At 49.6% G+C, this 13,445-nt stretch overlaps 1 protein-coding gene across 5 annotated transcripts in view; it reads right to left on the minus strand.

The window, feature by feature from the left end:
- Positions 1–9,461, minus strand: part of PWWP2A (PWWP domain containing 2A) — a 30,360-nt gene extending 20,899 nt beyond the window's left edge. Inside the window, exon 1 of one of the 5 annotated variants that reach the window (XM_063413128.1) lies at positions 8,692–9,431. In XM_063413128.1, coding sequence (XP_063269198.1) covers positions 8,692–9,350 — 659 coding nt within the window. In that variant the 5' untranslated portion in view covers positions 9,351–9,431. Of the gene's footprint in view, positions 1–8,691 lie in introns of all 5 variants that reach the window. The other 4 variants (XM_063413125.1, XM_063413129.1, XM_063413127.1 and 1 more) reach the window with 4 other exon arrangements.
- Positions 9,462–13,445: the final 3,984 nt, after the last annotated feature.

The raw sequence follows: 13,445 nt of genomic DNA on the forward strand, positions 1-13,445 counted from the left end.
TGCTCCCAGTGCCTCAGGACCTCCCGGGCCATTCCCAGAGCCAAGCCCTTCTCCCAGAGGGCATTTATGTGACTCTGTCAGGAAATTAGACATAATTAGCTGTCACTAGGAAGAGGTGGAGGAAGAGGACTGCAAGGGTTTCCAGAACGATCCCATTCAAGCATTTCATCATTTTTTTCCCAGGTTTTCATTCTATTGCCTCACCAGCAAAGTGTGCACGATTTGTACTCCAAGGGCACAAAGGAGCTGATGGAAAGCTCACCACATGCCTGATACCAGGAAATCAAAGATTCATTCTGCCACCCTCCTTTCCTTCAAGCACAAAACACAGGCCAGAACCAAAGAACAGGAAGCCACAAAGGGTAATTTTTATGCAAGGTGCAAACCTGCTTTAGTAAGACACAAAACCAATGCAGAGTGAAGCCCTGAAGTCAGAGAATCCCTCATGAAAGGTACTGCTTAAAAAATAAACCAGACTCTCCCACTCCTGTCCACCTACAAATGAATGAACTGGGGAAGTAAAGAACATTCATGGATACCGTGCAGTTATGTACAGCATTATTCCTGTAAGTGACATAAAAATACAAAACATACCATTAGTCAAAACAATCTACCTACAAGACAAAATATAATCAGTAAATCAAGAGACTGATCATTATTTCCAACAGCTCAATGTATTATTGTGTCTTCTCTTGGCCTCACCCAAGAGCAGACTGTATTTAGTTTTTGGTTATCTCTGTTTCCTCCCTGGCTAATCAAGTTCTCCAGCAACTTGGAAGAATGACACGAAAACAAAGAAGAGAAAACAATGGTGGAAAAACTTGCAAATGAAACAGTAAAGATTACAGGAAAGAATAAAGACAAAGAACAAGGTAAGAAAAGAGGGATTTCTTTTTCCTAAGAGAAGCAGCAGAATGAAGACATGAGCTTAAACCTCTTCAGGACAAGACATGACACAGCATCTAATTAGTTCTGCAGCACTCACAAGTACACATGGTATTGCATGCACCAGGATTTCAAACCCTCTTTTCACACAACTGCTTGGTGGACCTTGAAGATAAATACTTCTCATACAGCCACAGCAGTTTTTGTCACACCAACTGCAAGGCTGAAGTTAGTTGTGTTAGCAGTTAGACAGAAAAGCATTTGGTTCATCTGCCACAGAGATGCTGGAGGACTAAAAGGCATCTACAGAAAACAAAATTCAAAAGCTCCAAGGCACACAGCTCAGTTGTATCATGACATTTACTGATCCCCCAGTCAGTCACTGCCTGGCACTAGATCAGCTCTGAAGGGAAACCATTCCAGTTACCCCACACTGAGGCTCCCAACACGCTCCTTTCCTCACATGTTGCATGTTTAACTTCTACAAGGAATTGCCTTGTCTTCATTCCAACCAGAAAATATTATTTTTTAATATACCGATCCCAAATATCACCTTACCCCACAAGATTTCAAGAATAGGCTTTTCTGGGTGAAAGTAAAGATATACTGCAATTACTGTTTGCTTAAAATAAACCCCCCTAGTGCCCAAGCTCCAGCTGCTCCCTGCCCAGCCCACTCCTGACTCGTGTAACACTTCTACCTCAGACCACCACACTCCAAGGAATGGCAAGATTCACCAACAGGGGATCTGAAGGTGAAGTGCTAGAAAAACCAAACTCAGAAATAGGAATTTCAACTCAGCCCAAGGCAGTGCTGGGGAGCAGTGCCCTGCTGCTTCCTACCCATGGAAATCAGAGCCAGCTTTCCATGGTGCCACTCCTCTCCTGCAAAGGGGTCCTGGCTCTTATTGGCCTTGAAATGCATTTCTAAGAGAGGATGGGTGCAATGTTGTATAAAAGTCATTTCTCAGAGGTTTTTCAAGCAGCCAGGGCAATCAGCAGGATGTGATTGTACTCGTGCTGTAGATGCCACTGCAAAGTACATTTTCCCTGCAGACAGAAATAGCAACAGGGTATCAGGACCTGTGCTGAACTAAAAGCCTGATCAATTCTGGCAGTGCAATGATATTTACACTAAGAGGAGCTTTCAATTGACCAGGGTGTGCAGAGACAGAAATAGGGTAAAAAAAGGGAGGCTTCATGTCCACTTTGCCAGCTGCAAGTTAATTAACAGGCAGCCATGGCATCCAAAAGCCGGTTTGGGTACCAAACCCAAAACTCTGTCATTTAAAGCCACAGCTTTGTATTAGAGATGTATAAACTAAAGCAAAGTAAAGCCACTTTTTTCAAATCTAAATCCTGCAGCAGAATTACTACAATGAATGCATATTATTGTTCAACTTATATGAAAAACAGAACAGTTAAAGAGTATTTTTCAGAAATAACCATGCGAGATAAGGAACAAATCCCATTTTATGGGGAATCCCATTGTATGTACATAAACAAAGTACATAAACAACACTCCCTGGGGCAAAGTGTTCGACATTAGTACCTGAAGTTCTAAGTTCTCATCTTTAGCCTCCAAAGGCTGACTTCTCTACCAAAAGGCAGAGAAATGAAAAGCCCCTTGTTCTGCAAAGGAGTGAAGCCACTGAGCAGGATCAGAACTATTTCCCATTTGTCTTTGGACACATTGAACTGACATCAACAAAGCAGAGAAAGTTGTGGTAAAGTGTTAGGTCTGTGGTAAATACTGATCAAAACCCATCCTCACCACCAAGGCAGAGCAGAAATCTCCTGTTACCTCTTCTGCTCTTGTACCCCAGAACATCCCCGGTGCTCTGCAAGAGCCAGGACAAGCAACAACTGAAGCCATTTCTATTGCATGGATGGAAGTTCCAGGAGGATAATAATATGCTGAAAGAACTATGGATATGTATTTCATGCATCTAAACTGAGGGTTTAAATTATAACATTCCATGTAATACACAGTTAGATCATAGCTATTTGAACACAAAGTTTTGGAGAACTCCTCAGAATAACCTGCATTGAAAACACAGATTATGCAACAACCTATTTTTAATGAAGGATTTACTTGGTGTGATAAAGCACAAGATGGAATATCTTGCTTTAAGTGAAGGCACCTTCCTGAAAAAAGCATTCCCAGAAGCCAAACAATCAGCTCCATGGTTTATTCACCTCCTGAGCAAGGTAACACCAGGCTAAATGCACATTTCACTGAGAGCTCTGAACTGCATGGCAAAGGACTGCAGCGTGAGTGACTCTTTGCAACAGCACAACATAAAGAAAAAACAGGATGCTTTGAGCTTAGGCTTTCCATTAACTACCATCATCTTACTGGCACATCTATGGAGCTGAAGGTCTGTTCAAACTGAAATATCTTTTAATTTTCACATCTGCTGCCATTATTAGCTGTCAGTAGCATTTTGAAGCAGATGCTTCCCTGATACATTCGCTGTGATCTATTTTGAAGGATTACACCTTGAATATACTCTTCAGGAACACCCATATGCCAGACCCAGGACACAGGGAAGAGAACAATACCATTAAATTATGGATGAACTGAAGTGTCAAGATGGCCAAGATTCATCAGTCCCATAACTGAAAATAAACTGAATGCAGACTGAAAATTTCACCCCTGCCCTGCCTCAACACCTTGAACCAAGCCAAGCAATCCCTAGAAAGCCAGGACAAGCCATGCTGCTGGAATACAGAGAATTCCACAAGGAAGGACAGACCAACCATCATCTGTCACATCCCAGACCTACAAAGAACAGCTGAAGATCAAGATTCCCTCAGGAAAGGAGAGTCTGAGGCTCAATCCAGACCCCAGTTCTAACCCTACCCTCTAAGTGAGGCTACATTGGACACCTTCAATAAAACCTCTGTCAGTCCCAACCAAAAACACCTGAATTACTCTCTTAACCACACTCTCATCACACCTGAGCTTCCCACGTTCTGCAGATAATAAAAACAAACGTCAAAGAAGTGTTGGGGCTGCTCCTTAAATGCCAGAATTTCACCAAGCTCCTCTGGGCTCCTGAGAAACTCCAAAGAGGGCAGGAGACGAGGTGTGGGGACACCTCAGGAACTGAGTGCAAGTGGTTTATTTTACTTAAAATAAAATAAACCAAAACGCACAACCCTGAGTCACAGACACTTCTCCACTGCTGAGAATGCGCATCACAGAACATCAGGCCTCCTAAAAAACCCAGTCCTTCCCCAGACAAGGATGAGCACATGCTGTCCCTGGTGATTAAATCAAAAAGCAGGGAGGAATGCATCACATTTTTTCAAGTGAGGCTTCTGCTGTTTCCTTCTAACATCATTCTTTTGCAGCAGAAGCTGAATTAACAAACTGGGAAAAGCACAGGGTTTGAGTCAGTGCTGTACCTGAAAACTGCTTCTGGGATTGTAAGAATTGCAAATTGCCTATAAAATTTTATTTTCATCATACAGCTCATGCACACCTTGGTGCAGGAAGTCCTTCCTTATCTTCCATAACAAAAGCCCAATAAAGACGTAATTTCAAACATACGTCTACTAGGATCACACTGGACATCTTCTGGATATCTAATTAAAGCTCTTAGGTCACAAAACAATTTTTTCCTTTCTCTCCCTCAAGAACTATTATGAACTCACACAAGTCAGAAGGGAACTGGTTTACAGAAGAAGACAAGACACATGTCCTTTACATCTGCAGGATTAGAAGGAAAATTTCAGTTAAATGATAAAGCAATAAAAAGGCCAAGTCTTGACTGCTGGCAAAACAACAGAACATAAATTTAATCCCCCCTCCTACCCTAATCTTTGGGAAGGTAAAAAAAAAAAAACACACACACACACAGAGAAATAATTATCCTTTCTCCAGAAGAACAAACTAAAACCACAGCCTCTTAATCCTGTATTTTAAGATTTACAAATGCAACACTTCTCAGGTGTTTCCCTCCTACCTACTTCCTCCTGCAGGTGCAGAGCAGGATTTACTCTGAGCCAGCAGGCGGGGTGGACATCTCCTGTCCCCTGGATGAACAGAGATGGAGCAATGCCAGGTACAGGCAGCTCCCAGGGACTTTAAACCCCACGGAACCAGGATGGGCTGGGCTGGAAGGGACCTTAAATCCCATCCAGTCCCATCCCAGCCATGGCAGGGACACCTTCCCCTGTCCTAGGCTGCTCCAGCCCCATCCAGCCTGGCCTTGGGCACTGCCAGGGATCCAGGGGCAGCCACAGCTGCTCTGGGCACCCTGTGCCAGGGCCTGCCCACCCTCCCAGGGAACAATCCCTGCCCAATCTCCCATCCAGCCCTGCCCTCTGGCAGGGGGATGCCATTCCCCATGTCCTGCCACTCCAGCTCCTGATGGAAGTTCCCTCTCCAGCCTCCCTGTAGCCCCCTCAGATCCCGGGAGGTGCTGTGAGGTGTCCACACAAGCTCCTCCTCTCCAGAATGAACATTCCCAGCTCATCTCCTCCCAGTCCCCCCAGCACCTCGGTGCCTCCTCTGGACCAGCTCCAGGTCCCTCCGTGCTGGGCCCCAGGGCTGGAGCAGCTCTGCAGGTGGGGTCTCCCCTGAGCTGTGGGATCAGCCCTGGGGACGTGGAGTTTTTCCCAAGCATTTCTCCTCCCTGTGTGAGGGCTGTGCACTCCCTGTCTCCCCTCAGGACTCCTCGGGCACATCCACCCCAGGAATGCCCAGCAGAACCTCACCCGTGCAGCCTAAAGCACTTCAGAGGCCATGGTAGCAGCACTAACAAAGTTCAGCAGTAGGAACACATCCTTAATTTGTGCAATGAGCCCTCAGAGTAACCAGAGTGGGGACATGCTCCTCTCCAGACCAGGATTTACCGCACAACAAATGCATTTGGCACTCAGGACATGTGCGTTCCTGTTTTCTACTGCCTTACCTCAAAGAAATGCAGGAATAAAGCCCACTCAACACCAGGGGCTTGTGCTATAAACCCCTAAAGGGACATCCCACTTACAGGGGGTGGGAGAGGAATCAGCCCCGTCATACAAATATCACTGACTTTGTATCAAAGTCAGAATAGAAATAAAATTTCTATTTATTTCAAGAATAAAATGCAAAGTCAGAGCATCATCTCAACACCGGAAAAAGCAGTATGATAAAACAGCTAAAAAAACCTTTAAAATCACAAATATATGGGGATATTTTTGCTTTTCTTTCATTATGAAGTTCAAGTAATTCAGAGTGACTTGAGAAGACAAAAAAGAATAGAGTGAAAGGCTTTTTAAAGAGTCACTTAAACTCACTCTTCTTAGAACAGTATGGAAGTAGCACCTTCACTGCTCTGGAGGGTGCAGAAGGGAAAGAGAAATTAAGATCCAAAAGGAACAGGAATTATTTCCCTCTGATCATACAATGAACACAGCATCAGCATGTGCAGTGAACACAGCCACTTTTGCAAGCTACTGAATGATTAAATTCTAACACAAATTGTCACTTTTACTTAGTAAGAACTGGCAGTCTTAAAATATTGATCCCTTTGGCATTAGGAGAGTTTGTGAGATTATTCTCATGCATTTGAATGAGACAGATTTCAGCAAGCACCCATCTCCCATGCTGGAAATCCCAGTGTTGTCATGTAAATGCATGGAATTTAGCTGGTTCTCATTTAACCCTGCCCTTCTTTTTTCTTTTGGGTCCAGTGGAAAAACTTATGGCAAGAATTCCAGGGCCTGCCACAGATACAGAAGGAAGTTCATGAAAAATATTCATGTTCTGCAAGTTCAGGTGCTGCTACATTAAACAAAAATAAACAGATATAAGGAAAAGCTGACACCTAGACAATAGCACCTGTTAGTCACCACAAAAGCGGTAACATGGAATTGCTGGATGTACAGGCAACACTTTTTTAAAAATAATGCTTCCATTTCTTAGAGGTAGGAAGTTCTTGGACTATTTCTAGAGCTTGTTTTCCACTGCATTTCCTGCTCTGAGACATCTGATAAAGACACTCCTGTTATCTACAATGTCTTGCTCTCACCAGCCAGATATTACAGACCTTATGTCTCAAAACTCAGTTGTTCTTGTCCAGGCCCTCTGCAGAGCTTGGCCTTGAGAATTTAAACATCCCCTCCTGCATTCCCATGTAAAAACACCTCTGAAGAAATAAATGGCTCCAGTGCCAAGAGACCCTGGGAGGGACAGCCCCAGCCTCCCTGCGTGGCTTTTCCACAGTTCCCCTGCCAAGCTCTGTCCCAGGAGCTGCCCTTGGACCCAGGGAGGCTGGAGCTCCTTCCACCGAGGCACAGAGCAGCAGCCAGACTGCAAACTGACTTCTGCTGCCAAGGGCTGCAGATCTGCTGCTTGCCAGGAGCTCCTCAGCGCACAAGAACCTGGGAAGGCACGGCATGTTTGTGGCCAGGGTGTGTTTAGGAGGACAGGATCCCTTTCAGGAGGAGAAAAGGAGAAGCTGGTATTTTCCTGCAGAGGCTTTGTCACCCTCCTGCCCAGGGCACCCATGGCATTCTGCTGGGACAACTTCAAACCTACAAAAGAATTCATGTTACCTAGGATTACACTACATTTGTGCCACCTCCTGCCCTGCTCTGAGATGCTGCTTCACCCTAAGAGCGGCTGCAGTTTTGCTCAGCATTTCACACCTCATCAAGTGACAGACTGAAATGTCATTCCATGGCATTATCCAAAATTTGGGGTTCAGGAAAGGCCTTTTGTGTCAAACCCCAACCACGCAGTGAGTCCCAAGCCAGAAGTGCCAGCCCCTGCAATTTTCCTTTTAGGAACCACTGACAATATTAATATTTCAGGAAGTTGCTGAACAGCTACTAACAACATTAAAGGAGTGATAAAAGACATATGTTCACACGCAGCTTAAATCTGGGGGGGCAAAGTGCTGCACATTTTGCATACCGATTATTTTAAAGAATAACCTTGCTTAAATTTCACTTTCCTCTCATGCACTTGCAGAGTCCTTACACGTCTACAAAAAAACCCACTAAGACGAACAAGTATTTTCACCTGCTGATAGAATCTAGATTGTAAGATACCATGATTTTTGGTCTCTCAGGAGCTTCTCACTGTTGAAAGGCAGTGAAAAAGGCAAACCCCAAACCCTGCTGTCCGATAAGTTATTCAGAGATACATAAAAATCCCCCCGTCCACGAGGATATTTAAGAGCCATGAAACTTCACCCAGTTCATTGCATACAAGGAGCAATCAGTACTAATTAATAACTGCAACAGCTTCGCTGGAAAACCATTATTCTGGAAAATAGGGAGTACAGAAAAAGAAGGTTACCTAGGCAATGTAAGCCCGAGCGAACAGGGCAATCAGATCTCTGGGGCTGTTCTGTACAAAGCCGGGAACAGACGCCAAGCCCCGTGCTCGGGTGCTTCTCCCGGCACACAGGGATGCTCCGCACGCCCGGGAACCCCGGCCGAGCCCAAAGGCTGAGCCCATGTGCTCGCCCCTCTCCCGGCTCCCCCGATTCCCACTGCCCGGGCGAGAGGGGACCCTGCCCACCGCGGCTGGAAGGGTGGGAGAGGAGGGAGAGGAGGGAGAGGATGCCCGGGAGCTGCTGCTCCGCTCCCCGGGGTGGACGCGGGGGCAGGAGCTGCTTGGCCCGGGGCGGACTGGGGCCAAGGAGGGCTGGAATGGGAAGCGATGGGATGGGAGGGAAGGGAAGCTGCAGAGCCCACGAGGGTCCCGGCCCGGCCACCCCCATCCCGCCCCCGGCGGCTCCGGGAGCGCTCCCGGGCTCGGCGCTGGGTGGGGGCTCGGGCTCGGCTCCCCCCGAGCTCTCACCTTTTCGAGAGGTCCATGAGGACCCCGGAAAAAAGCTTCTCTCCCAGCCGGAACGAGACCACCAGGGCGTCCTCGATGATGTGGTCCAGGGTGACCCGCACCTCAGAGCCGGGCAGCAGCGCCGGCGCCTCCGCCTCCCCTCCGCCCGGGGCCGCGGGCACGGCCGGCTCGGGCTCCACCGCGGCGGCGGCGGCAGCATCCGGCTCCTCCTCCTCCGGCCGGGGCGGCTCCTCCCCGGGCCCCGCGGAGCCCCCGGCAGCCGGCGGGCAGGGCTGCGGCGGCTCCCGGGCCGGCTCGGGCGGCGGGCAGGGCTGCGGCGGCTCCGAGCACCCCGGGCTGGGCGCTGCGCGGGGCTCGGCCCGCGGCGATTCCACTCCCGGGCTGCGCGGCGGCGGCGGCTCCTCCGTCCTTCCCGCGTCCGGCTCGCGAGTCCCGCCGGGGCTCCGGGCGCGCTGCACCGGCGGCGGCTCCTCGGCCTTGCCGCCGTCGGCCTCCTCGCCATCCGGCACCGCCGACTCCACGGCCTCGCTGACGGCGGGTAGAGGGTCCGCGCCGGCCTCGCTGCCCGGGATCGGCTCCATCTCGGGCTCGGCCTCGCCGGCCCCGCCGTCCCCCGGCACCGCCGCAGTCGCCGCCGCCTCCGCAGCCATGGCCGCCATTTTCTCCGCCGCCTCCCTCCAGCAGCGGGAGCGACGGCCACGGCCCGCGGGGAGGGAGGGCCCGCCCCTCGCGCCCGCAGACTGCGCCCTATTGGTGGACGCGCCGCAATGCTGCAGTCCTATTGGACAGCGCAGCTGTCCATCCAACCCGCAGGAACTTCTCGTTGGCCAGCGGGGGCTTCATTCAGTGCAGAGCCGGGAAGGGGAAGAGGGGGCGTGGTTTAATATTTTATAAGCCGCCGATGAGGGGCGGGGTGGGGCTGGTGGGTCTGCTCCGCCATCTGATTGGTGGAGGGAGGCGTCGCTCCCGAGGGAGGCCGCTGATTGGCGGCGCCAAGTGTCCGTCGTGGGGCGGGAAGCGGGCAGGGGAGCGCGCGGGGGAAGGTGCTGAGGGCGGCCGGGCGGCCATGGCGGGGTCGCCCCTCAGAGAGTTCAGGTCGCTCCTCAGCGTGGTCAGGTCGCTCCTCAGCGTGGTCAGGTTGCCCCTCGTGGAATCGCCGTGGAATGGTTCCCCCGCAGAGCACAGCCCGGCGCTGTCTCCTGCGTGCAGTGAGGGCAGGGGAGCTGCAGGTCCCCGTGCTGGGGGAGCACTGAGGGGGAGTGACACTGGCGAGAGGGAAGATCACAGAATATGCCGAGTTAAAAGGGACCCACAGGATCATCCAGTCTGACTCCTGCCCCAACAATCCCACCCTGGGCACCCCTGGCAGCGCTGTCCAAGCTCTCCTGGAGCTCTGGGGCTGTGCCCATTCCCTGGGGAGCCTGGGCAGTGCCAGCACCTCTGGGGAAGAACCTTTCCCAAAATCCATCCTAAATCTGCCCTGGCCCAGCTCCAGCCCTGCCCTGGGTCCTGTTCCTGGTCACCACAGGTCAATGTCTGACCCTCCTGGTGCCCTCACCTGATGTGGGGAAGGCAGAGGGACTGGTGCCTTTTGTGAGGTAAATCGGTATTTTCAGTGCCGATCAATGCCATGAATTAGGCACATCAGGTAAAGGTGGAAACCGTGGAGTGGAAAGGGGAGAAAAGGCGTTAACAGTTTCCCTCTGCCACAGCGGGTTGCTCCGAGCCCCGTCCAGCCCGGCTCGGGCAGTGCGGGAGCCGCTCTGCGGTTCGAGCCCGGAGCATTCCCCGACACTCGCACCCAGAAGCTGCAAAAGCCGAGCTCCAGCCGCCTTTGGGGCAGGGAGGCCAGAAGGGCCGTGGCCTTCGCTACAAAGCAGAGAGGTTTGATCTTGTGATGGTATTTCCGTACCGCGCTGTGTGCTCAGGACACTCAGCCCCTGTTCCTTTCCCTGTGTGCCCCAAATCCCGAGCCTACCAAAAATTCCCGACTAAAGAATTCCCGACAGAAAGAAACTAAAACTACTCAGCCCTGGAGCTGATGGGGTGCTCAGATCCGACAGCTCAGCCCAGCAGGCTCTTTGTTATGTTAAACTCGGATTTATGTAAAAGATGGGCATAAAATAGAAGATTTCCTCTTGCGAGTCTTCTGGGACGCACCTTTTCAGCAGGTGTTGCTTGTGGAAGACAGTGGCCATTTAAATGCAAATTGTTGTGTTTTCCATCCCCTGGAGTCCCCAGCAATTCCTGTGCTCCATAGGGAACAGAGTGGGTGTATGGCTTGTTCTCTGCTTCACTGCAGGAACAGCAGATTATGTGCTTGACCCTACTGAGGGATCAAAATAAAACATAAACCGCTCCTTTGAATGTATGTGCTTTCAAAAAGAGGTAAATAAGGACATTTATATCTCAGAATAGTGCCCCACAGAAATACCATACCATAGGTGACTCTTACATTCAACCTCACTAACATAGGCATATGGATGCAGGATGGAAGTCGTAAATTTAACAAAAAAAGCCCTCCCTATATAATTTTTTTCCATCCCAAATACCTTTGATGGCCATTTAATTTCTATTTATTTCAAATCTAACCTGTAATCTCCTTAAGACAGGATTTGCCTGTGGCTGGTCTGCAGAGTGGTTGCATAGTTGGAATCTTTTTTTCTATCCTGGAACCTTTAGAAACTGCCAAAATAAAACTAATTAAGTTAATGAAACAGATTGCACTACCACACTCTCTGTAAATTAAAACAAGTCTCTCTGTGTTCAGCAAGTGGCAGGAAGGACAGAAGTGGAGAGAAGAAACTATAAATTACAGAGAAGAACAATCAGAGAGAATAAAACAATTAAAATGAAGGCAGGAAAGATGCCGAGCTCCATAAAGATGTGTTGCAGTGAATCGTTGGGATGGGAGCTGTGAGTTTGGGTGCAGAGAGCGAGGGGACGTGGGGAAGCAGCAGATCTGACTGGAGCTGTGTGCACGGCACCCAGGGGAAGGAATTGTTTGTGCAGGCAAGCTGGGACATGAGATGGCTCTGGGCAGAGGAACCTTTAAACTCAGCATTAGTGAGATTGATTTGTTCTGCCATGAAGCTCCACTCTGGAAGTGCGAACAGTCCCAGCAGGGCTGAGTACTTCAGGTAATAACTAATGGGCTGGGGAGTGGAGTTTTTAGCTGCTGGACAGTGGGAACATCACAGTCTGGGCATCAAGTTCCCTGGAAATGCGCTGCCATGAAGGAGCCAGCACCTAGTGCGGGGCTTTAAGGAGCAATATTCATAAATGGACAGAAATCAGGGTTCCAGTGAAGCCAAATCCATGACTGCAGCTCCCCTCAGCTCCCTTGGCGCAGGGCTGTGTTAGCAGGCTCCACAAGGAGCTGCCCCTGGGAGGTGCCCATGGCTGGAATTGGTGGTGCTGCTGTATCCGGGGAGCTGGAGAGGAGCTGAGTTTCCCAGTGCTGGCCTTGCTGCAGCTGGTGTGTCTCAGTGTGGGCACACAGGGCTCTGGAGGAGTGTGTGGATTTACAGGGACACTTTGTCTTGGTGGGACAGCACATCCCCCTCCCGATGCCTGCACTGGGCTGGAGGAACTTCAGAGAGGAGGTTCTCAGTCTGGAGTTCCAACAGCCCCACACTCCAGGATGAGATTTGCATCTCCTGCAGCCTTTGCAGGCTCTGCTGCAGGAGCACAGAGCCTGCTCCATCCGAGCTGCAGTGACAGCAGCTTCCTGTGCCTGCCACAGTGACAGCGGCTTCCTGTGAGCCTGGGCAGGGCCACCAAACCTCCCCGAGTCAGGCTTAGTGCTCACAGCTTTACACAGTGCTAATAAATCCACCAGTTAGCATTTCCAAGGCCTGATCTGCCAGTGGGGAATGCTCAAGGCTTTCTAAATTAAAAAGTGTAACCAGTGAAAACCACTGTACACGAGCAATGCAGAGGGATACAGGCAAATAAACTGAAAGTACATTTGGGTGTTGGTTGTGTGCTGCAAACTCACTGCTCTTCCAACAGATCAGGAAAACAATGCTCTTACAACAACTGTTAATTATATGTAAAATGGATTGAATTTTGTTAGTGAATTATTACAGAAAGTTAGTTAGGCGTGAGAAAATCATCAGTCCTTCCTGTAATGTGGGTAACTGATTTCTGTGGCCCTATGAACATGGAGCTCATTTTGCTGGGTTCAGGAATGAGCATTAAAGGATTTGGGGAACCTCACTGCAGGCACACACACCCCGGAATTCTGCCCTGCAATCTGAAAAGTCAGTTATGTGCTGCATTTCTTGTGAACAAGAGGTGAAGTCAATGAGTGGGGCTTTACCTAATGTCCATGTGCAGAACTGATTGAAATGGATGTCCATAGTAGGGATTGCTTTAAAAAATGGTAATTGTGAGCCCTTGGGGTGAAGGACTGGCACCGTGTCACTGCTGACATCTCACTTGGTAATTGTAAGGAAATGGAGGCAAAGGCACTTCCTGTCTTATCTCATTATCTGTCTGGTTTCTGCCTTCTTCTGAAGCCTGTGCAGCTGCAGGTGCTGGTGGCACCCACCCGGTATCTCCATGGATTTCTCCACTCAGAGAAGATGGGCATCACCACAGGAGCCAGGACAGATGGGGAGGCCAAACTCAGCTGTAGGTAAGGCAGCTTGGTCATTAATAAAGAATATCTCATAAAAGTCTTCTGAGAAATTACAGAAGTCTCTTTGGCCATAAACATGTCAAAGCACCTTTTGTGCTCCTTGTGGTGT

This window comes from Prinia subflava, chromosome 16 (assembly GCF_021018805.1).
Source record: "Prinia subflava isolate CZ2003 ecotype Zambia chromosome 16, Cam_Psub_1.2, whole genome shotgun sequence".
Classification (NCBI taxonomy): domain Eukaryota; kingdom Metazoa; phylum Chordata; class Aves; order Passeriformes; family Cisticolidae; genus Prinia; species Prinia subflava.